We start from the raw sequence: 23,862 nt of genomic DNA on the forward strand, positions 1-23,862 counted from the left end.
ATCTTCTTCTTCTCCTGTCGGTACGTCCCTATTCAGGGGTCGCCACAGCGAGTCAGTAATTTCCATCCGCCCCTGTAAACCGTCCTACCAACTCGCATGGTCGTCTTGGCAAAAGTTTTACGCCGGATGCCATTCCTGACGCAACCCTCCCCATTTCTCCGGGCTTGGGACCGGCACCGGGGAACAGTGCACCCCCAGGGGAGGGCACTGCCCCCCAGCGGCTGGGTTCCTAAAATGTCAAAGAATAAGTGATCAAATATATGAATGTAAATTTCATTGTGTGTACATGTCATTGACTAAATATGCGCTACAACGTGCTCAACTTTTGTTCCGAATCAGCTTCTTCTTACTGGTTACGACGCGACTCCCTTCTCATTCATTCCTGTAGCTTTGCCGTGCTTTAAACGGTGGTCGCTGAGCGTCCGCAGAGAGTCTACTGCCCGGACGCCGAGCGTCTCGAGAGTTCAGGGTAGGTTGTCCCAATGCGTTGAACGGAGACAGTCATTGGATACAAGCTGTTTTTTTTTTGTCCCGCCCACGGACGCTCGGCGTTTCTGGGACTGGATGGCAGTGGGAGGGTACCGGACTCCAGGCTTTTCTGCATCAGATTGGATGATCTGTCTGAGCCTGTGTGCCAGTTTGATTGACATCAAAATGAGCCAATCACCGACCTTTTAGTGTAGCCATCCGTGTGAGCAATTTTTCAATTCGCATTCTGTTCTGAGTTGAGCTGGAGACTTCTCCTAATCATCTTAGCGACACTCTTTGTTGTAAACAACTAGCGACAAATTAATCTTTTATTTCTGGTGGGTTTTATTGTAGTTCCTGTAATTGTAGGACACTAATTAAGTCCCTGAAAAAGACGCCTTGTTGGTATGACGGTCACAGATCATTTTCTTGAAAAGGAACGGAGAGTAGAATTCACGTATAAATAAACGGACACATTTTATGATGTCGGCCAACATTGAGCTTCCCCTCTGACAGACCAGCATCCGCCACTGGTGTACAGTATATAAAAACTGAAGGAAGTGTTACATCACTATCCGGTCACGCATAATAAAGACGTTTTCACAATTACATTTGTGCTTGTTTTTCTCATTTTCATGGACACGGATAGACATTGTTTAAACTTTGACAAAGACGTCATAAAGAATCTGTGGCGACATAATGCAACACCTCCTCCTTGACGTTGACATTCACACGATTGAAAGCACAAGGTGTCTCTGCCGCTCGGTGCTGTCTGTTGAAAATGTTAGGAATTCGCAGCGACGCGGTCCGGTGCGTCTCGGAATGAAAGCAAGCGTCCCCTGAAGAGTTTGACCTGCCCATTGAACGGAAGACTGTGTTGCGTGTAGTGAGCGGAGCGCATCTGAACTTAGCCAGGCTGCTCTGGGAAGTGAGGAGGAGGCTGCTGGAGTCCCATCAACAGCAACGCCGTTTCACTACTAAGTCAACAGTCCATTCAACCCACAAGTAAGTTTCGACGAATTCGTTCACGTTCGTGTATTTATTTCATTGCATGTGAGTCGCGTGTCAGGGCTTGGCAAAAGCAAAGCTAGTTTACTTAGGCCTGGGAACGGCCCTTAGCACAGAAGCGGCAGAAGGGAGCAGACCACCGGGTCAGAGATTTCAGGAGGGGAGGACGAGGCTGAGACAGTGGCCGAGCCGAACCCATTGTCCACAAATGCAGTCCGCCTAATGTCTGAGAAAGTCTTCGTCTTTGTCAACGCCTTGCCGGTCACTATGATGGCCCAAGACTTCACTTACAGTCAGTCATGGGCAAGCCGGCTAGTGCTCTTGGCTAGCACGTTAGCCTCCAACGCCATTGGTGAGCTGAGCCTTTCACATCGCAGTGCTTGCGTATGAGCTTTAAAAAGTGTGAACGTGGTCGTCGAACTACTTGAAACTATCGAGTCGCCGAGTCTGACGTGAGGGTTCCATTGGCCTTCACGGCCCATTTGGCCACTGTGTTCCTGCCAATCACGCTTGGCAGAAGTTAGCTCGCGAGATTGCATCGGTTCGAATCTATAAGGAGCTCGAGTCTGTGATGGAACAGCTGAGATTCATTTGTGTTATCACTTTAGGTAGAATTGCACTCATGGGTACGCTCTTTGGGCACACCAGTAGTCATTTTCGATGGCTGACATGTTGGACGTCATTCTTAAAATACCTGCGATGTTGCCGCCCATGACCAAATTGAGACCCAAGCTAAATTTTATTTAGAGCCACCCCACCCACCTCTCCCCATCACAAATGCGTCACATGACCATACCACAACATGCCATTTGCAAACTTATCAGTCAAAGGCTGAATTTAAGAAAATGAACCTGAATTTTATGGATAAGTATTATAAAGAGTTTCAAAACAAATACGTACATACAAATATCTAAAGTGAACGTGCAAGTGTGCCTTTTTACGGCGCAGCACTTCTGCATTTTTGCGGTGGGGAGTGGGTAGCATGCAAAATCCCCTATTAGGACAAATGCTATGCAATCTTTTCATCATTGATACTCAGGATCGCCAAGCCATTTGAGCACTCTTGTGCCATTGGCGAACAAAGGTAAGTCTTAATCAGCTTAATTTTTGAAAAGCTCCACTCAGGCAACTGAAAAGGAAAGTTACAGCAATGCGGAAGGCAATCCAACATTGGTTAATAATAATAATAAACTGCTGCAGTTGCTATTACACCACTTTATTATTATAGACTATTATGCAAACACAAGATAAGATAAGATAAGAAAACCTTTATTAGTCTCGCAATGGAGAAATTCCCAATTCACAGCAGCAAAGTTATGAATGGAAGAAGTAGAACAACAAAATATAGGAGCTGCTGGAAAGGCAGCCACTCACGCGGCGCCATCTTGAAGTCAAAATAACACAACACAACACATTGGACACAGACAGTCGTGCAATCTTCACCACTTTCCTGCATACACTTTGTTGTCTGAAGCAGTTATAGATGAAAGAGGAGAGGATCAAAGTGTCCTTTTACCCACCCCAAAGCCGCGCCTCCCGGTTCCACATCCGCATCGGCGCTCTGCGCTAACGCTCCTTCTCATCGTCGGCTCCTCAAGCCTTGCATCCATCCAGCCGCAGACCGTTCAACAGCACCGATCTCTCCGCTGAACAAAGCGGGGCTGTGAAAATGCTGCCCATTATAGGCGCAAGACACAAGCGCCCCCGGAGCTGTCCAGCAACGACAGTCAAATGGCGCCGACATTCCTCCCAATCAAAAACAGTGCTGGCATACCCATGCTGCCGAGAAGGCAAAACAACAAGCCTTCTATTACTAACACTACTACTACTGTTAATATGACAGTAGCAACATAAATGCATAGGCTTCCTGGAACAAATGTAGTGGCCACATTTTATTTAAAGCCACAGTTTTTGTTTTGTTTTGTTTTTCTGCAACATACCCACCTTCAAGTGAAACAGGAGCTTTCTCTTGTATTGCTTATTTTTTTACCACTTGCTTGTTCCCGACTCATGGTATTGTTTGATGACATGTCAAGTCTTGCTCCTGAAGTGTTGGTTTGGAGCGCTCCCACTGATTGGTCTGCTGTCGTAGAGATGCCCGATAAGTTTTTTTTTTCCACTGATACCAACAATTTCTTGCCTCTCCAAACCGTTCTGATACGGATAACTTACAGCTTTTTGTTTGTAGGTTTACCTGTTGTTGCAGCTTCAAACAAATCCTGCTTCTAACTAATGTAGGGGCATCTGAGGTTGATATAAACAAGTACGAAAAACAACATAAAATTGCATGTTTCACTGCTTTCTGAAGTCTTGTCACTTCAGATGGTGAGGCGATGAGCAATCTCAAAAGCTCAGATACATATTAGTGCCTATTAAGATTGGTCCCAATTGGTTAAGATGTTGGAAACAGTCCTATTCACCTTAAAGCAGACATAGGATTCAGCCAAACTCTTAATTTCTATATCAACCATTAGTTACTCTTTGCAGCCATTGTAGTAGGTCCAAAGTTATATTATTCTGTTAATATTTTCCCACCACAACCTGTCATATGTTGCACTTTGGTCCATCGCATATTACTGATAATGCTCTTTTGCTTCCTTACTGTTCTAACTGCTGCTTTTAACTCCCAACATTTGTCAGTTGTCTGCTGTAATGTCATTCTTAGCAATTTAACCATTTTGACTACTTTTGTCTACTTGTGCAGTGATTGTCACATATAGCATAAGTAATTGCAGAATCTTTCTCGACCCAGTTGCAAATAACCTTTTGGCTGATTTTCACTACCTATTTGTTCCATTATCAGAACATGTGTCTTATAGGAAATTGTCATTTCCGTGGTCACACTTGATGTTCTAAATGTATTAACAAGCAATTTTATTTAAAATGCAAGTTACCGTTCTTAGAGTGGATGTAAGATAACTACACAGGCTCCTGATTCATCAAGGAGTAAAATCTCTTTAAGATCCTATTTCTGAAGCTGCGCAGTGTAATTCTGCACCTTTGCGATGAAGTGCTGCTTCAAAGAGTGGACATGCCTTTATGGGATCCTGTGTTCCTCTTCAGTTTTGAGGCTGTTTCGAGAACAAGTTGGCATTCACCTCATCACAGCACCCTTGCTTACCAGTCGGCATGACAATGGAAGCCCACGGGCCTTGAAAAACAATGGTGCATGAGTGCAATGGCTCACTTGCATGCGGTGGAACTGCTACTAAAACAGCAATTTCAACCGGTGCTGGGCGATATGGAAACTAATCTTCCATCTGATATAGGCCATTTGATGTCATGTTTACCATATACCACAATATATTTTCAGTTATTCTATATGTATTCTTTTTTATGTAGAATGGCACTGGATATCTACGACTCCCAGTACCTGCTCATCCTGGTCCCATTACTGGTTGTTGCCCTCCTCTTCCTCTTCTTCATGCTCTTCACAAAGGAAACCTCCTACGATGAGGTGCTGGCCCGGCAGAAACGTGACCTCACATTACCGCCATCCAAGCCAGATGCTCGCAAGAAGAATGAAAAGAAGAAGAGTAAGAAGAAGGAGAGTGCAAGTGTGGCAGGTGGAGGAGGTGGCGGAGGAGAGTCTGAAGAGGATCAGGGGGACTTCGAGGCAGCTGATGGTGCCCACAGATCCACCCTGGAGTCGGTTGAGGAACCAGTGCCCATGCCTGCAGCAGATCCTGTTCCACCAGCACCTTCTACATGTGTACCAGTTCCAGCATCAACCGAGGCTTCTGCTAGTTTGAGGGAGAGAAAGAAAAAGGAGAAGAAAGCTGCAAAGGCTGCTGCTGCTGCCGCCGCCACTGCAGCAGCAGCCGTCACAGCTGCAGCAACATCACCACCCGAAGAGACAGAAGTAAACAACTCCAAGCTGATGGGACACAAACGAGAGCCACCTCAAGTTTACAGTAAACAGCCCAGGCCACCTTCTCCACAGGTTGAGGTCCAGGTTCAAGTTACCCAGGCAGCTGCTGTGAGTCAGAGCCCCCAACAGACTTCTAAGAAGAAGGAGAAAAAGAAGCAAAAGTTGGAGGCAGGTTGGTTGCCACAAGAGCAGTTTCACACAGATGCAGAAAAGGTTTTATCGTTATTGAAAATACTGTGGCCACGGTCTGGGAACTACGATGGGTCAAACGTGCACCAGTTACATAAACAATGTGCCATTCCAACATACCCACAACAAGTTAAGCACTTAATCATTTTCCCCACCCACTCAATTAACAAAATTCACGCACAGAAGTTCATTCAAATTATAATGGTTGTTGAAGGCTTTAGAGTGACTTCGAATTCCAATCATACGTAATCATGTTGTGATTTAATTCAAATAGTCTACGTCTAATTACCTTCAAGTCAATTCTATGCCTTTTCAGCGAATGACCAGCATCCAGCGCTAATTAAAGTAGAGCAGGCATCAGTTAAGCAGGAAGCTCCTCATGTGGCTGAATCCAAAGTTCTCTCCAATGCAACTCCAAGTGCTCCCAGTGGAAAGAAGAGCAGCAAGAGACAGAAGATCGACCCCGGTACTGATGATGCACTTACTATGCGCAAAAGTGTCTTGTTATCAAGTGCCCATACTGAGTTCTGAAGATTGTAGTCAATGTCGGTTTTTTTTTTTCTTTTTTTTTCCCCCGTCCACTCAGTTGAGGAGTCCCATGTTCTGACAGACTCAGGAGCTTCTACCAACCACCAGACTGCACACAACAATGATGTACCATCTAAAGGAAAGAAACAGAAGAATGAGACGGACAAAGGTTGGAGCGGGAAAAAACAAACTTTACAAGCTAAGGTGTATAACTACTGCATATATTGTTTATTTTTATCTGATGGATTTGCAGAGAACAAGGAGGTGAAGCTCAAGGAGCTGCTTTCAGGTCTGTCCTCGATCACCCTGTCTGAAGCTGAGGCTGCCAGTTTGATTGCTGTCCTCCAAGAGAAGAGCCCAAGTGCCGTCGATGCCTGGCACAAAGTGAGACAATCAACAAATGCTGGATTTGAAGTATCAAAATGCGAGGGAAATCTGACTGAAGTTCTTTTCATGCTGTGTTTCCCCAACTAGTCCGTTGCTAAATCTGATCCAGCTATTCAGGAACAAGGGCGTCTCCTCACCACATTTCAAGAGGAGGCATCCATTGCAAAGGATAAAGTCAAACAACTCAGCCAGGTTCACATCCCCATGCTCCATCTCTTAGAACACCCATCATGGATAATAATTTGTATTCTTACACCTGTGAAACTCATTTGTGAAAAGCAACCGTGGTGTTGATAGTGTTGCACCAACTAGCAAGTACCAAAACCGAGCAGTTTTAGCTGGCAAAAACGATTCGGTACCGTCACTGTTTTTTTTTTCGTGTATACTAGTGATTTTTTTTTCGCGGTGGACGTAATATACCGTGTCAAAATTGTATGCTTGGGGGCAGGATTGAAGCCAACTCCTCTTTGTCCTCTTAGTCACGAGGAAAGGTTTGACTAATTCCCCTCATGAGATGAATCTCTCTGGATCTCTGTTGCCTTCGGGGATAGTTCGAAAACAGCCATTGTTTGTCATGGCCTTCAATCTAGCCATCTCTGCGGCATTTTGCACAAGTGGTTAGCATTTCTGCCTCCCAACTTTTGTGCTTTGGATATTAAACTGCCATGAGACAAAAAAGAATAGACAAATATGTAAAAAGGTAGAAATTATAAAATTTGGGGGTGGGGGGGTTGAAAGCATTTGGTATGGAGTAATCGAAAAGTAATAAAATATTCCTTACATTACTTTAATATTATGGTACACACACACAAGAAAACACCGAGATTGATATACTTGGTTCTAGCTGTTAATTTCTTGCTGTCTTGGCACTGTGCTTCAGGAGCTCCAGGTTTCGAAGCAGAAGACGGGTCGGGTGGAATCCATACTGCGAGAGCAGTGTTCAGCACTGGAGAAAGAACTGAGCAGCATGCAGGCCAAAGCACAAGGAAGCTACCAGGAGCTCCAGACCATGCAAATCAAGGTGGTTGTGTGACATTTATGAAGCCATTAAAACAAGGAATTCATTTCCAGGTTGTCCTATTACTGCGGTTATTACAATCAGGACTCAAGAGTGATATATATATATATATATATTTCAAAACTGTTACTAGTAAACTGTTAAATTTATCAAAAGCAGAATTGAGAGCGAAAGGAAAAATGTTGACGGAAGTTAAATGTGCAATGCGACCCCCATCTCTCTGGTGACCAACTTCAGGGCTGCACTGCTACGTGTTGAAGCTCTTAGGGGCAAATTAGCTCACACGTTTCTTTGTAAATGTTAGATAAAATAAATCAGTACTTTACCAATTATGTTCCCAATAGTGAGTAGGGTTCAAACTCACCACTCAACTCCTTAACTCTGTGTTGCTTTTAATCTGGGCAGTCATATTTTGAGGACACGACACAGCCAGTCATATTTAGAGGGCACAACACATCCAGTTCCGCTGCCTCCCCCCCATGACACTAAAGTTGTTTGCTCACATTATCACAGCAACGAGCGCGCAAGTATGGGCACGGTGACGCTATGAGCTGTACATACAATTTATCTACATGAGATTGATGAAGTTATTCGGAGTATCAAATGTATGTTTCACGTTGTGCAGTTCCAGCAGGTGAGGGAGCAGCTGGAAGGCCAAATAACCCGCCTACAGCAGGAAAATGGCATCCTGCGAGATGCAGTCAGCACAGCCACCAACCAAATGGAGAGCAAGTGAGTGCCGTACCAGAACCACTCAGCTCTTCAACCATGACATCGCAACTATAAAATGTTCATATAATTTGTGCCATGTGCGCTTGTTTGTGTTGCTTGACAGGAATACAGCCGAGATGAACAAACTGCGCTCTGATTATGCGGCGCTGATGATAGAGTTGGCGGACAACAATGCCAAGCTGCAGCAGGAGGAGCACCAGAGGAAGTCACTGGAGGTCAGCTACAAGCAGAACGTGTCTCAGCTGGAGGTACGCTGAAAAAAGATGCACCTTGCCCGCGCGCGTGTGTGTGGAGAGAGATGGATAGCAATATATAGGTGCGTGTATGTGTGTGTGTGTTTATCTTTTTCCCCCCTTGTCTGGATATATAGGTGCGTGTGTGTGTGTGTTTATCTTTTTCCCCCCTTGTCTGTCTCACAAAAGCACAAAGCTCCTCAGCTTACCGCCAAGCATTGTATGTCTTTCATGGGTGTGGATTTATTGGTGAGGGAATGGGAGGAGGTTGTAGTGGAATTCCAGAGGTAGGGTGTGGGAACCAGAACACATTTAGGGAGGGTTGTTGCTTTTGGACGCTGGGATGTTAGATGGTTTTGTCCATGTAATAACACCAACATCCTGTTTGACACGTAGACTAGCCTTTCCTGTGTTTTGCAGTCATGCTGTGTTACCTTCACTATTGCTCAGTATGGACTAAGAAACTACAAGTTAGAGCAAGCGTTCCGAATGGATTTCTCATCATTGGACAATACAAAGATAATGGAATGTTAATGTGTTGGAGTATTGGGACATTAAGCTCTCTCGTGTTAAATAAATACAATCATTTCTGAGATATTTATTCCAATCTGTCATTGTTTTCTCTTTAAATTATGGAACTTTTTTCTTTCTTTCTTTCTTTTTTTTTTAAATCATCAGGCCCAACTACAAGATGCTAAGCGACGCTGGGAGGAACTGCAAAACTTCCTCCATAGTGTCAATGCTGAGCGAGAAAAACTTCAAGCCTCAAAGCAAGGTGATAAGTCATGTCGCTCACATCAGGCATACTTCAGAAAGTTTAAGGCACATAAAAAATTACTAATGTGGTTCGTGCGGGGTGGGTGCAGAACTTCACAGTCAGCTGTTGACAGCGGAGAATGAGATGAATAATAAGAATAAAGAGCTTCAGACCCTGCATAGCAGCCTGACTGAAGCCATGGTCTCTAAGGAGAGACTGGAGCAGAGACTGATGGAGCTGCTGGAGGTGTCCCAGCACAGTATCCCTGATGATTCCATGCAGGCTCGCGCCCAGGTGAGTCACCCAAAATCAAGCTTTGAAAGAAGAAAATCTAGCCTGGTGAAGGAGATTGACTCTCTTATTGACAAAGTTAGTTGTATTAAATGTGCATATAAAGTCTTCCCTACTAATGCAGTCTTGCGTTCCCCCGTGTTGATTACGTGATTACAGTGCACAACGGACGGTTGCCTTTTCATAGCAATGTCTTCCACAGGAGCTCATGAATGAAAACAAAGGTCTTCAGGCCCAAAAGGAAACACTGCAAGCACAAAATGAGAACCTGCATGCCCAGATCTCAACACAGGTAAAAGCTCACTTGTACTTTAGCCCATCATAGTTATCTATAGCTGAGAGTGTAATTAGGCTAATGAGATTTTTGTCTTTTCACAATTTAGGCCAGTCACGTCTCCCATATTGAGGAGCTACAAAAGCTGTGAGACCATGTTGCTCTTACTTTGGCAGATTTAGTTGTATTCAATGTATTTCCTCAATGCGGGCTCATATATCCATGTACTTCCCCATTTCATCCAGACTGGCTGATAAGGAGTTGCAGAGAAAGAGCCTGGAGGATTCTTTGAATGCTGAACGGAGCAGTGGAGCCAGTAGAGAAACTAACATGCAGGTCTAGCAGCACTTACGGAAACCTTGCACTCTTATTTGTCATTAGTCACCCAATTTCATATTGTTTGAATTATACTGCACAGGCCTTGCACAATGACAACATCTCGCTGAAGGCAGAGATTCAGAGTCTGCGGGCACAGATTGCTGATCAGGTGTGTACCTTAATTGTGTTTGTCAGTGTTCCCGTGTTTGACCCACACCATCTTTCCTTTGACGTTCTACCCATGCAGACTGCCTCCCTGCTGGCTTTCGACCAGATCCAAAGGAGGTGTGTACAAATAAAAACCTACCTGCTGGAAAACTAATTATGAAACTATGACCATGCTTTGTCGTCAAATGATAACTTCATAGAGTTCCCTTTAACACACCTCTCTCTATCTCCTTCCAGTGTCCAGGAAAAAGAGGAGAACATGAAAACTGTCGAGAGCCTACTGGAGAAGGGGCTCATTGAAGTGGCCAACAAGGAAGAGGAACTAAAGGTGTCACTTACTTTTCCCCTGCCAAAATCACATTTGACTGACAGTGGCATAAGAGGTTCTGAGTTACATTGACTGTTTTATTTCTCTTTCACTAAATCAGACCGTGAGAGAGGAGAATGAGGCACTGAAGCAAAAATTGGTGGTACTTCAGGGAAAGCTGGCTGATCAGGTGAGTCGTAAATATGTAACTGATTAATCAGCAAGGGGCAGAAGTAGAAGAATATGGGCCAGACTGAAGGGGGAAAAAAATTACAAAATTATGAGACAAAAGTTTTAATATTATAGGGAAAAATGTTTTATGGGGGATGCTAATCTTCCTCGAATAAATAATTTTATAGGACATGCATGTAAAAATTGCAACGCAAATGAAGACATTTTTACCTGCCTTGCTACTTGTTTTCCCCTCCTTTTTCTGATCAAGTAATGTTCATCTCCCTTAATTGCAGATATCATCAGAGTCAATTGTGCAAGAACTACATAGCAAGTAAGACTTTTTTTTTGTGTGTGTTATGTGGTTGGCTTTGTGTGCAGTATTTCATATGCAGTGTCCTGAAAATTGTGGCACTGGCAGCTTGCTTAGTTGATTCTGTGTTAGAGCAAATTTAATTTTTAACCCCTATTAACAGTTCGACTAACAGGATTTTGAAATTATTAGACCTACCACACCAGTCATTTTGACTGCTTGCGCTCTGACAATGTGATCGCCCAAAAAGAGTTTACTCGCTTGCTTGAGTGTGCAAATGTATTTTGTTTGTTTATTAAATTTGCATTGCATCTTTTAACGTAAATGTCATATAAATGAATGAATTTATAGGATCCAGGAGAGGGATTTGAAGGTGAAATCAATGGAGGACAGTCTGCAGGCAGCACAAGACAGCTACTCAGCCAAAGCACAGGCTGCTGAGGTGTGAATTTTTATCTGCTTTATTACTCAAATGTATTTTTGTAGACTAATATTGTCCCTCGTGTCCCAGTTGCAGTTATTTTCTACGCCTGGGAAAAAGAATCTGTTTACTCATTAAAATGCCCACAAAAATTGCATTCCACAATGGTTTCTGTCTCGAAAATATAATAAATCATTTCAAAATCAAATTTGCGATGCCCCAAACTATATTTGGCGACTTCTGTGTTTTGCACGGACATTTGTTGAAGACACACTCAGTTTCTCAATCAGTGAGGAATTCCTTGGACTTGTACTCAAAGATAATAAAGCTTTAGAGTTGCTTTAAACTTAAATAAATTTAAAAAAAGACAAAAATCTGGGGTCGCTTGAAGATGGGAACATTACCGGAGTAGCCAATAACATAATTTATTCTAAAAGAGTTTGTTAGTAACCGCCCAAATATTTTCCCAGGTAGAGCTCTTTTCTGAAGCCAGTTTTGTCTCATAGGCTCTGGAGCAGCAGTTTGCTGCTCTGCAGGTAGCGATGGAGCAGCTGAGACAAAAGGAGCCATCAGAAGAACTCACCAGATTGTATACGCAGCTCCAAGTACTCCAAGCTCAGTAAGCAAACCTTCCTATACGCAGTGACATTCGCATTTGTGGGGAGCGCTGACCAATCAGACCTCTATAAACATGATTGTCATCTTGTCTACAGGCTCGCTGTGAAAGACCACGAGATCCAGCACTTACAGACTGAGATGAGAGAGAAGTTGGAGCAGGCACAGCAACAGGTGAGTGAGTCAAGAGTGAATTTTCTGTAATTAACCAGAAAAACGCAGGCTTGATCTTTCACCACACCTCTTCCTTTCAGCAAGCTGTTAGTGCAGTACCAAGCCCAGAGCTCCTAACCGCGTGAGTTGGCTTTTGTGCTCACTCAAATTTTTTTTAACTTAATGCTGTAAAGTCATCACACATGGCCGGTTGCTATGGCTCACAGGTTGACCGAGAAAGAGAAGCAAGTTACAGGACTGCAGAGTGAGCTATGTGAGCTGAAGGAAACTCTGGAGCTTCACAGAAAGAAAAACAATGTAGGTTTTCCTGCTAAGAACTACAAACACTGATCTGTGAGACGTCTGTCCCTGTTGTGGTTCCCTGCATCCAGCCCTACTGTGGAGGTGCACACCGCACACATCTGTCGCCCCCTGCTGGCACCATTCCTTGGTGTAATTTGCTTGCTTCCTCCCCCCCCAAACTGCAATCCTTTGGTATTCTTTACCGGTACGGTGGCACGCATCAGTGAAGATTGCTTGAGGTGCACATTGCATAGCAAGGCTTCCAGCCTGCTCTTGTTATGCACACCATTGGCCAGGACGATTCCTGTTAGCTGATTCAGAGATTTTCGGATCATTGCTTTGGTTAAAAAAAGCGCACACATTTGGACCTTTCAAGGGGAGGAAAAAAGGTTCAAATATTTTATAGTATAGGAATTTTTTATTCATAGTGTGAACTACTCCCTGAACCAGGTTAATTTTTACTTCTGATTTCACCCACACCCAGCGTGAGGTTGAGATCCTAGGTAGGGGCACAGCTGAAATGATTCCATTTACCATTAAAATCGGAAATGCATCGGGGTGCTCTTATATCCACGGTGTGTTTGAAGCTCACTGAATGGCTTTTCCCTGAGGCTCAACTGAACGTAGTATCTCTTTGGAACTGACCAAAACAGGAGCTCCGGGAGAAAAACTGGAGTGCAATGGAAGCTCTGTCAGCCACCGAATCCATGCTTCAAGGAAAACTCAACAAAGCTTTGAAGGTTCGACATCCAATCTCAGCCTACTTCACTCTGTAGCTCCAATCTGATGCATCCCCCCAAATTGCTTTTTGTTCTGCCATGACTGATTCAATGGAATGTTTCCCACCAACTGTAACAAAGCTGCATACTCATTTAGCTTGCCTTTTTCCTCTCACGCATTGTTTGGCTTTGAGTTGCCAATTGGATCTATGGCGAGTTGTGAAGCCGTGCTACTCATCTTGAATGAATTACTATTTCTTCATCAATGTCAGATTTTGCTCACCTATTGAGTCCTTTGAACCTCGACCAAACTGAAAATGTACTTCTTGGCACAAAGCTCAGGCCGTTGAGTGTGCAGACATTGTGATTCATTGCTTCCTTTTGCTTGCTCGTGTATTTGTCCTTTTGTCTCATTTCGAGCATGTTCTTGTTCCATCCGTCCTGTCCACATATTCACTTTGATTACATGCAGTTTTTCTGCCATGGTAGGTTTGTCAGTATTCATCGATTGTTTCGGTATGAAAACATTTTTGTACATAGGAAATTGAAGTAATCCATTTTGCGTTGTCTTACACATTGTAGCCCATGTAGTGTGACACACTCCACAACGGTAAAAGTCTGGCATGTCAGAATCGTTTCCGTATTGTGACGTTCTTTGGCATTGACCAGTAGGAAGACAATTCCCTCCTACTTATGACAAGAGACTGGACATGGTGCACACAATCACAATCTGGTATACAGGATCTAAAAAGTACCTTGAAATACATGCTTTCCAATACTGTATTTCCTCATTTGTTCAACTCATGTTACCTTTGATAACTGCAAAGGTAGTAGCTGATTGGCAAATGTGGCCTCTGAGCAAATTTGTTACCTCAAGTTCTTTTGGAGAATAGACGATGCATACTGCCCTCTCCCCACCATCCAGGATTGGGTCCATACTGCCCCCCCCAAAATAGAAGCCGAACCTTGATGAAAGCACATGGCGACTGCACAGGGTCTGGTCAGGGATGGACTTGTCGTGTGACATCTCGCCCGGTCCAAGACACACAACGGTATTTATCTAGTAGTCGTGACTACTAGATAAATATCATAAATTGATATTTACAAGTTCAATTTGTATTTGACCAAAAGAAAAGTGTTTAAGATTAAAGTAGTGAAAGTGCATGGATGAATAGGCCTGCAGGACGATATACAGTAAAGGGGCTATTATAAGCAACATTATAAAATGAGCTGCCATAGCATAAAATAAGTGTGAAAAAAAAGTGCATACTGCCCTCTCCCCACCATCCAGGAATGGGTCCATACATGATAAGCAACATTATAACATGAGCTGCCATAGCATAAAATAAGTGTGAAAAAAATAATTTTTGCCAATGACTAATTGTTCCAAATAATAAAAACCCCTTCGCGGTATGAAGTGCAATCCTAAACTGCTACAATCTAGACCACGACAACAATAAACATTTACTGTAATTCCTAACAGGTAATCTAAATTATCTTCATGAAGATAGATTTGCTGTCACCCTAATGTGGATCTCATAAGATTGTGCTGGTGTACCTAAGAAAGTGTCCAGAAAGTGTGGTCACTCTCCTTAGAAGACAGAGTGGGCTGGATATACAGTATCTTGTTTAGAGTTTAAGTAATGTGTGGATATTTTTGCCACCACTCCCTTTATAGCAAGGAAGGTCATGTGCCAAACCACTGACATTGCCATTGCTCCTGTGCCACCTCAGTAGATGCATACGGCAGACAACCTGCAGCTAGGGTGAACCTTTGCAGCTGCTTCACACTGTCATTGCTTGTATATCTTTTTAGGCCTGAGTAGTGCATGATGCTGGTTTGTTGTTCGTGGTTGATTGGAAGTCTTTCTATTCTTCAGTTCAAGTACGCGTTTGAGAAACTTTTAGAGGTAATAAAAAGAGCGCTTTGGTTCGGTTCAGACTGAACATGACGCATCGGCCAGTGTATCTCGCGTGCTTTTGTTCCGGTTAATTTGAGTGGAGAAGAGGGAGGGGCTCCTCCCTCTCCTGACCGAAGAGAAAAAAAAAGTTGAACATCACTGTGGTTGTGTTACCTGAGCTGCAAAATGCTGTCTGAGTTGACACTTCAACGGCTGTAAACAAATCAATCCGCTAACTTCCACACTCCTCATTCTCCAAACCTGCTCCTTTTTGGCTTGGTCCTGGATGGTATATGAATCTGGCTGTGTTCTCCTCGGTGCCCGAAGACTGCAATGACATTGTCCTACATTGTTTTCACCACGGTGTGTGTGTGTCTGTTGATGCTTGTTTTGCTGCGTTGTGTGACGCAGTAAGTACATTCTCGATGCCAATTGGCTGTCGGCGACGCGAGGCCACGAAAAGGTCAGAATCGCAAATCTTTGCAAAATGGGCAAAGCTGCAGAATTTTCGACTCACTTTTTCCTTGCCGGCCGGCAAGCTTTCGCGCCTGAACGCGCAAACTGCATTACATGTGGAAACGCGCTGCCAGAAACGCTCAGCTTGTCTTAGGTCTGACTACGGCAAATGCTGGTTAGTATATCATAGCCCACAATTCTAGTGAATTTGAAGAAGTTCAATTGGACTACAGAAGGAAATACCATGGATTATTGTCTTTATTTTCCTTTCAGTGATCTTATAAATCCAATATTTCAGAACCCACAGTATTTCGACTGAGAAAAGCATATAGTTTGTTCAATTCCAAGTGTTTTTCATTCGTTTTGCGTTTGAATTCTTGCAATGGTGTAAGGGCAACGAGGGGAGTCGTAAGATGATTGTGAGCCTCAAGACAAACTATGCTCAAAACGTTTCTACTTTTCTGTCTTTTTCCATCTCTCCCCCTTTAATGACCTTGTAGGACAACCAAGCGACACTGGCGTTGTCCGAGGCTGAGTGTCGCAATTTCCTGCACAGACTTTTGCCCCATGTGCCTCTGCCCAACGAACAAGTATGGCCCTTTATGACAGCCCTCTTATCAACTCCTCTTCCTGCTATTGTGACACCACAAGTTCTTTCTTCTTCTAGAATCATCAGGAGTGGCTCTGCAGTTTTGAGAAAAATGTCACAGCTGCACAATCTACCAATGTATCAGAATATCCCGAGGTACATGTCCAAAAAAGTGATAATCCTGAGCTATTCTAACATGCACAAGTGCCACATTGTTGTTGTTGTTGTATTTTTTATCCTGGCAGAAAATGGCTGAGAAGCTGAAAGAAGCTGAGGAAGCCCAAAGGATATTACAAGTTGACTGTGAGACATACAAGAAAGTTTTGGCAGAAACGGTAAATTAACATTTTAGTTTTTTTCTCATGTTAATGCTGCCGGGCTCAAATGTTGTTCCTGCTCTGTCCACAGGAGGGAATCCTGCAGCGCCTCCAGAGCAGTGTGGAGCAAGAAGAGTCAAGATGGAAGGTGAAGGTGGAGATATCGCAGGTGGAGCTGAGAGAGGTGTGTTTCCTTGGTTAGCTGGAGACTCAGCTTCACCCAGTCTTTCAAATATTGTCTACACGCTTGGGCTGAACGATTATGGAAAGTAATCAAATTTGGACCCCCCCCACCCAAAAAAAAAAACGCAATTGTAATTTTGATTTCCACAGTGCTATTTGGTGACATGGTGAGCACTGCACCTCAGAAAGCAAAGGAGTGAGTTGTCTCCGAAAATTAGAAAGAAAAATATCAACAAGCATGTTGAAGGTAAAGGTTGTGAAGCCATCTCCAAACAGCTAGATTTTCCTGTGACGACAGTTGTACATATTCAGAAATTTAATGTCCACGGGACTGAATCCACTCTCCGTGGATATGTCAGCAAAAGGAAATTGGATTACAACTTGGAGAGGTATACTGTAGTATGACTGGCAATCTAAGAGCCGAGAACAATCTCCAAAGAAATTCAAAATTAACAGTGCGGTCAAGATACATCCGTGTCAGAGTGCACTAGCTGTTGCCAATTATGTTGTTGTCAGCCAAAGCGGACTTCTTGGGAAACAATCAAAGACCATTGTTGTAAGCAAATCATCACAAAGTTTGACTGGCATTTTTCACAATTATTTTATTGGGTTTTTTTTTTCGTAACAGAGTGGCACCAACACTTTTTTCCTATGTGTTGATAATTATTTCTCTTACCTTAGATGAGCCAGAAAGTCACAACTCTGGAGCAGGAGATTGAGAGACTAAGCGAAGGAGGGGAGTTGGAAAATGTCAGTCCCTTTGAAGTACTGTTACGACTTCATGTTCTTGACACAGCCATTGTTAAAATTGTTTTTCAATCTCTAGTTGCGAAGAGAAAAGCAGCACTTGGAATCAGAGTTGGAGAGGGCAGAGCGTGAGAGCGCCACGTATGTGACAGAGGTCCGAGAGGTAAGCAAAAGGGCTGAGTCGTGTGGACCATAGAATTCATTTGTTTGCTAAAGGATGTGCGATGGTTTCGTTTCATGTTGATGAGGGGGGGGGGTTAATTTTTGATGGCTGTCATTTGAAACCTCGCACAAACTCATGTCCAAGTATTTTTGAACCGCAAGTCCTACTTGACTTAAGTTTAGAGACCCATTTGACAGTGATCAAATTCGTCCTCAGTGCACCACAATCTATTATAGGTGCCTTTTTAGGCAGACCACATCACACCACTGTCTGGACTGTTTTTAGGACTCCGTAAACACATCCTCTCAAACTTAATTTCAGCTCAAAGATCTGTTGACTGAATTGCAGACCAGACTTGATGGCTCATATACAGAAGCCATCAGGCAGAATGAGGAGCTGAATTTGGTAAGAGTTACACGCCCGTCCAGCTAGAGATCCTTTTAAACCTTCCCCTGTCGCACTCGGGCCAGGTTCCATAGGTCATCATTCACAACCTCGCTATCTTGCTTACTTTGCATGACAGTGTTCATTTTGGCAGCGTCCTGTTTTCTATTGGGGACGTAAATGTTGCTGCCTTTCAAAGGAGGGGCTATGAATGGTGACTCACAATTAATTAATCCCTTTTAAAACTAACTCTTCCCTTTCAAAGCCATCTAGGTGTCTCATCTTGTACTGGTCTGGCGCCTAATATCGGGATTACTCATTCCCTTCACAATTAAGATGCACACTATCATCCCATTCTCATTTCTCTCATTGGCTTTATTGATTATCCTGCCATTATTGCCGGTTGTTTTCAATCAAGCCAAGTACAAAGCACTCACAGCACATGAGAACTGTAACCTCATTTAGTTTTGGTAGTAGTCATAAAAATGGCTTGTTGGTGAATATTATAAATATAGTAGTTTTGGAAATGAGTTTGAGCATTTTAATGGTATCTTATTTAAATGTCCTACACGTCATTGTCAGTGCAGCTGATAAACTGCAATTACAGCAAGTTAATGATGTTAGCACCAACTTTGCAAGTTTGAAGTAATATGTGGCCTCGATTGAAGTGCCATTAAAAATGCTCCCTTTCTGGTTTATGTTACATTGGTAACATAACTGAGCTGACTGTTTTTTTTTTTGTTTTTTTTTAACTTGCAGCTGAAAACTCAGCTCACAGAGACCCTATCCAAATTGGAGGCAGAAGAGAATGAGAGGCAGCAGGTTGCAGGTGATCTCTACAAGGTAAGAATGATCAAAAGACTGTCTTGGATTATGGTCTGTTAAACTACGAGCTTTTTTTGTTGACCTTTGGATCTTTTTATTTTGCACTGCAGGCCCAGCAGTCTTTGGACCTGATCCAAGGGGAGCTTTCCAAAGTGACAGACAATGCTGATGGCCTGATAGAGAACAGCAGTTTGTCCTCACAGAGAGTAAGTTGGTGTTTTCCGTGGATAGTGGGAAACCAAAGTTCATGTCATTTGGTTTTTCAATAGAAAATAATGGCAGTCTATTCCAGGGTCAATTTGACACATTTATAAAACCTTTATTCACCATACAGGAAAATTTATCGTCTTAAAAATCATACAGGTGTTAAAATAAATTAACCAATGGTAATAGGTATAAAGTTTTACAGTGACAGGTGATTTATGCACCTTACCAGTCTCGCTTTTGAACTTTCTTTAGAGTGTTAAAAAGTATGTCATTGTTCATGATAAAAAGACATATAAACAAAACATTCAACACATGACACAGGTGTGTCGAATGGTACATGATGGCAGTCCTTTTAAAATAGGTGTTGCCAAAAAGACAAAGAAAAAGCTCAACTTGGTATCAACGTTATGATTGATGTCTTGCATGCAATCATGCATAACCTAAGTTACCTGAAAATTCCAAATTGTATGACCTTTGTGGCAGTCCACTTTCGATACTTCACTCACAATTACTTGGGAATTTCAATTCTAAACCATCACATTTTTGTCCATCAGGAAGAGCTTGACAGAAATGAAAAGATGACGGCAGGACTTAACCAAACAGTCCAGGAACTGCAGCAGCTGCTACGAGGTGTCAGCCGACAACTCACCAAGGATGCGGTAAGATCCCTTCCTTTGCTTTGTTGATTTCTGGTTATCATTTAACATGGCACTTGAAATCACTTGCAATGTTCTCAGGTTGCTGACTTGTAAATGTATATTTGGGCTTTTCTAGGAGGCTGACAAAGATGTGTTGAAGGTATAGCACGCAAAAGACGGACATGCAGCCATCCGGACCGCACGACACATACATCACTACATCCGCTGTCAAACAAGGGAACAGGCTGAGGTTTACTGTTAATACCAAACACTCCACCGTCACTAAGACCCCACTCAACCACATTCCTCTACAGCAGCAGCATCACAGCTTAATTTGTATCATAATCTTGTTCCATCAAGGATTATCTACTCAATCTGTATTGTTTAAATTCAGTCTTTTTGAATACTGAGTTGGTTACATGTCACACACGTCAACAGGGCACTGGTAAGAGAAACCCCAACTAAAATTTTTTTATCACTTGTTTTCCTTAAATTAAAAAATACGTATTGTTTTAATGTACTGAGTTCTGTATTTCATGATCTGTTTCCTTCCCCACCAGCTGTGTATCATTAGACTCTTAGAACACATAAATGCACCTTGATGTGAGTCTTTACTCATTTGGAGGTAGATTGAGAAGTATATCAGTCACTGCATATGTGTTATGGAGAGATGCAGGAGACTAAAACGCTGAAAGAGAAGACAAGGTCAACAGTGTACAGGTTTTAATTCTACTGTAAGGACTCGAGGAGAGAGTGTCCCATATTAGTAATCAACACTTGCTATATTGTTGGCTGAGTTCATTAACACTGAAGAGTTTGTTCTTTTTGTAACAAGTGATGTTAATAAAAGGGATGCTTGATAAATCGGTGTTATGCTGCCTTGCTCCCATTGCACTTAATCTTTCCTGACACAAGGGGTCACCACATATCCGTGAATGCATTTGAGTTCAAAACCAGAGTCAATGTCAAATTGAATGTGACGCCCCTCTGTCCAATAAATGGGTGTTCTATTGGTCAATGTTAAGACAAGTTGAAAGTTTCACATGCTGGAAAATATCAGCACGTCTATCCATTTTCAATCACACCTGTACTCATTCAGGACTCAGATGAGCTTATCCCAACTGACTTCGGCAAAAGACGGCGTGCACCCTGAACTGGTCACACGCCGATCACAAGATATATACAAACATTGACTCTTCATGTGTAGATTCTCAGTCATCCGGGTCATGCTAATCCACAAACTTTGAATCGAGGCAACTAGACTGGTTCTTGTTTGTTGGACCTTTCACTTTCATCCAAAAGTCTTCAGTCCTAAATTTTCGGGGTGGAGTCAACCCTTTTTATGCATTGTGGGTGTCCCTGTGGTGGCTCAACAATAGGGTGTTGTCACACCCACATTAACACCGACAGTTAAGAGGAATGTTTTTTGTTTTTGGAATGATGAGGAACAAAAACCCCAATCATGAGGAGAACATGCAAACACTAGAAGACCTATGACGATATCACCCGCCATATTCTATAGGGCGAGTCTTCATTACAAACGGATGAGTAGGCACCAATCCCAACTGACTTGGGGCAAGAGGCAGGGAACACACGAGATTGGTCAGCAGCCAATTTCAGGGTACAGTACACAAACGAACATTTCACACCTATGGACAATGAGACCTCAGTAAACCTAATCTGTTTTGGGGAATGGGGGAGAAACCCCATGCATATTTGAGTTTATGAACAAACTCCGCAGGGGAGGGCCTGAGCTGAGATTTAAACCTGGGACCAATGGCTAGGCAGATGCCAAAGGTCATAACAGCTTTTTTTTTCAAAGTTCAGAACATAAATAGACAACATGAAAGGTCGTTTGGGTGCTGAGGGCAGGAAAGCTTATTAAGTACAATTAATGAGCTACTGTACGGTAAATTGTGTGTAATCTAAATACAAAAAGACATCAGGACACAGTAAAGGAGCAGTGTTGCTCCTCAACAGGGCGTTCTACCTTTGAGGCATGTCTGTTGGGTTGTTTTTTTTTGTTTTTTTTTCCTTTGGAATGTTTCATTTCTCTTCTGCACTTAATTTTTTTCTTCAAAGAATCAAGTCCTTCAAAAAATGTACCAACAACAGTGCTGTTGTGTTAACTAGCCTGGGTGGGCGGCCCAGGGGCGCATGCAACATGGGATCAGCACATTCCTTACATTCCCCCACATTGTCATGCTACAGTCAGCTGATTGCAGATCATCTTTTGCCTTGATGGAAAACTCTCGAAGGAACAGTTGGCCTCTGGATCCTTACTGACTCTGCATTTGAACATTCCATGGCAAACGACTTTTTTTCATTACATGTAGTCACAAAATGATCCATTCAGTTCAGAGAATTGCAATGAAACCATATTCTCACAGTTGTCCTACTTCACACATCCCAAGTGAGAGGGAATTTTGCTTGAGGCATGTTACTGAACGGTAAATGGCCTGTCACTTATGTAGCACTTTTCAACCTCGGGTACTCAAAGCACTTTACATTGTTACCTACTTCACCTACTGACGACGCAGCATCAGGAGCAACTGGGGGTTCAGCATCTTTCTCAAGGACACTTCGACATGGTCGCAATGGCCGGGGATCAAACCATCAACCTCTGCGCTGGGAAACGACCACTCTACCATTGAGCCATGCCACCCGTTACTGACTCATCACCTTTGAAAAATCGGACAAGTGAGGCCTTGCAATCATGTTACCACACTGCTCACACTCAATTACGTAATGTAGCTGGTCATGTTAGGCCTATAGCAACCACAAGTGGCTGGTAACATTTGGCTCCTCCCTCCCACTGACTGAGCGCAGATTCAGCAAAGTGAGCCCCCACCCTGCATCTGCTCTCCATCAGTGTGGTATGTGCTAGAACTTTGATCAACACACTTGCATATACACACACACACACACACACACACACACACACACACACACACACACACACACACACACACACGCAAGCTATGTCTGTGTGTACGTGGGAGGCCAAGTAGGCAGATAGAAAAAGACTATTGAGCGCTCTCACAGGGACAATGCCCAGTGGATGAAAGAAACAAAAGAGCTGTAAATACTCATTGTAATCACAGCTTTGTGGTCAGCCCCAAGGCCTGCAGTAAAAGGTCTAAAAGCACATTCATCCTTGTAGAAGGGGCTAAAGCCCCCTTCTTGGTCCCATCAATAAACAACTGGATCAAACCTGGATAATACATGATAATGTATATGTGATCATGTGAAGTGGTTAAAGTTTGAACACAGAGCAGGGTGGGCATCGGGGACCAGTGAAACTGAACACCAGTTCAAAGGGGAGCCAATAATTGGGGGTAGGAGGTTGAAGGAGAAATGGCACCTCCAGCAATGCAGATTCTTGTGAAAACAAGGTGGGACCATAAAGCGTCGATGAGATTTCCAGACAAAAGGTTAAGTGGCACATTTATCAGACAGGCATGACAAAACGAGTCACGAGGGATGTTAAAAGGGCCAACACTGGAGGTCACTCAGAACTAAATTTTGATGTCATTATCTTTGATAAATCATCAAATCCATCGTATGTTACAAAGGAGGTGTGTGGGGAATATTAACATGATATGGTTTACTTACAAAGGAGGTGTGTGGGGAATATTAACACGATATGGTTTACTTAATTCACAAATATGTCCTTGCCGCTGTAAGACTCTGACACGCACTTTCAACTATACAATGCAATCAAAACGCAAATAAAAATTAACATTTTGAATAAGAGGTTGCTACATATGGAAGTAATTACGAAAATGTGCATATACGTGGTCTTGGCTGAAAACACGATGGTTAAGAAAAACACCTTTTAGATTTTAAAAACGATACTGAATATTTCGGGGGGGGGGCATACCTATATGACGTGGGAAACTAGTACTGCGCATATGTGAATACAATTTAAATTTTGGTTCGTTTCAAGACTACCCAGATTGTACTCTTTGTTTACATAACATAAACTGGGAGTCACTGACCATGGCAGGGTGTGTGGTAAGGATACCTGCGTAGTTTATATTGGCAATATCGTCTATTTATTGCTTGATTTGTGTTCATTTTTTACTATCAGGTTTACCTGAAAACACGAAAAGCAATTCTTTACAAAATTTGGTTCAAACAACCTCTTTAAAAAGAGTCGATAAGAACTGCATCCCCCTGTGCAAAGTGAAGAACAAGCTAATGGT

The 23,862-nt window shown here is 42.9% G+C and overlaps 1 protein-coding gene across 4 annotated transcripts; it reads left to right on the plus strand.

Moving 5' to 3' along the window:
- The first annotated feature begins 1,177 nt into the window (after nt 1-1,177).
- ktn1 (kinectin 1) lies at nt 1,178-20,520 on the plus strand. 4 transcript variants are annotated; one of them, XM_019865475.1, is made up of 36 exons: nt 1,178-1,473; nt 4,819-5,519; nt 5,853-6,002; nt 6,123-6,233; nt 6,318-6,448; nt 6,539-6,643; nt 7,332-7,472; nt 8,095-8,201; nt 8,305-8,449; nt 9,113-9,209; nt 9,301-9,485; nt 9,685-9,774; nt 9,866-9,903; nt 10,002-10,092; nt 10,175-10,243; nt 10,322-10,359; nt 10,480-10,570; nt 10,671-10,739; nt 11,017-11,054; nt 11,385-11,475; nt 11,961-12,073; nt 12,168-12,243; nt 12,324-12,364; nt 12,450-12,540; nt 13,179-13,265; nt 16,102-16,191; nt 16,269-16,346; nt 16,436-16,525; nt 16,599-16,691; nt 17,372-17,440; nt 17,517-17,600; nt 17,922-18,005; nt 18,744-18,827; nt 18,920-19,015; nt 19,571-19,675; nt 19,791-20,520. In XM_019865475.1, exons 2-36 carry the CDS (start codon nt 4,820-4,822, stop codon nt 19,818-19,820), a joined length of 3,798 nt encoding a protein of 1,265 aa, XP_019721034.1. In that variant the 5' UTR covers nt 1,178-1,473; nt 4,819; the 3' UTR covers nt 19,821-20,520. The 4 variants fall into 4 exon arrangements, with proteins under 4 accessions (XP_019721034.1, XP_019721035.1, XP_019721036.1 ...); XM_019865476.1 differs by having other exon boundaries at nt 6,147-6,233; XM_019865477.1 differs by lacking the exon at nt 17,922-18,005.
- The last annotated feature ends 3,342 nt before the right edge of the window (nt 20,521-23,862 follow it).

Source organism: Hippocampus comes, unplaced genomic scaffold (assembly GCF_001891065.2).
Source record: "Hippocampus comes isolate QL1 unplaced genomic scaffold, H_comes_QL1_v1.1 scaffold443, whole genome shotgun sequence".
Lineage (NCBI taxonomy): Eukaryota > Metazoa > Chordata > Actinopteri > Syngnathiformes > Syngnathidae > Hippocampus > Hippocampus comes.

What these genes read in the sequence shown, in the direction of transcription:
- ktn1 (XM_019865475.1), top strand. Translation starts at nt 4,820, where the DNA reads ATGGCACTGGATATCTACGACTCCCAGTACCTGCTCATCCTGGTCCCA. An exon ending in TTCGACCAGATCCAAAGGAG is followed by an intron (nt 10,360 to 10,479) that starts GTGTGTACAAAT and finishes ATCTCCTTCCAG; the next exon opens with TGTCCAGGAAAAAGAGGAGA. An exon ending in ATGTATCAGAATATCCCGAG is followed by an intron (nt 16,347 to 16,435) that starts GTACATGTCCAA and finishes TTATCCTGGCAG; the next exon opens with AAAATGGCTGAGAAGCTGAA.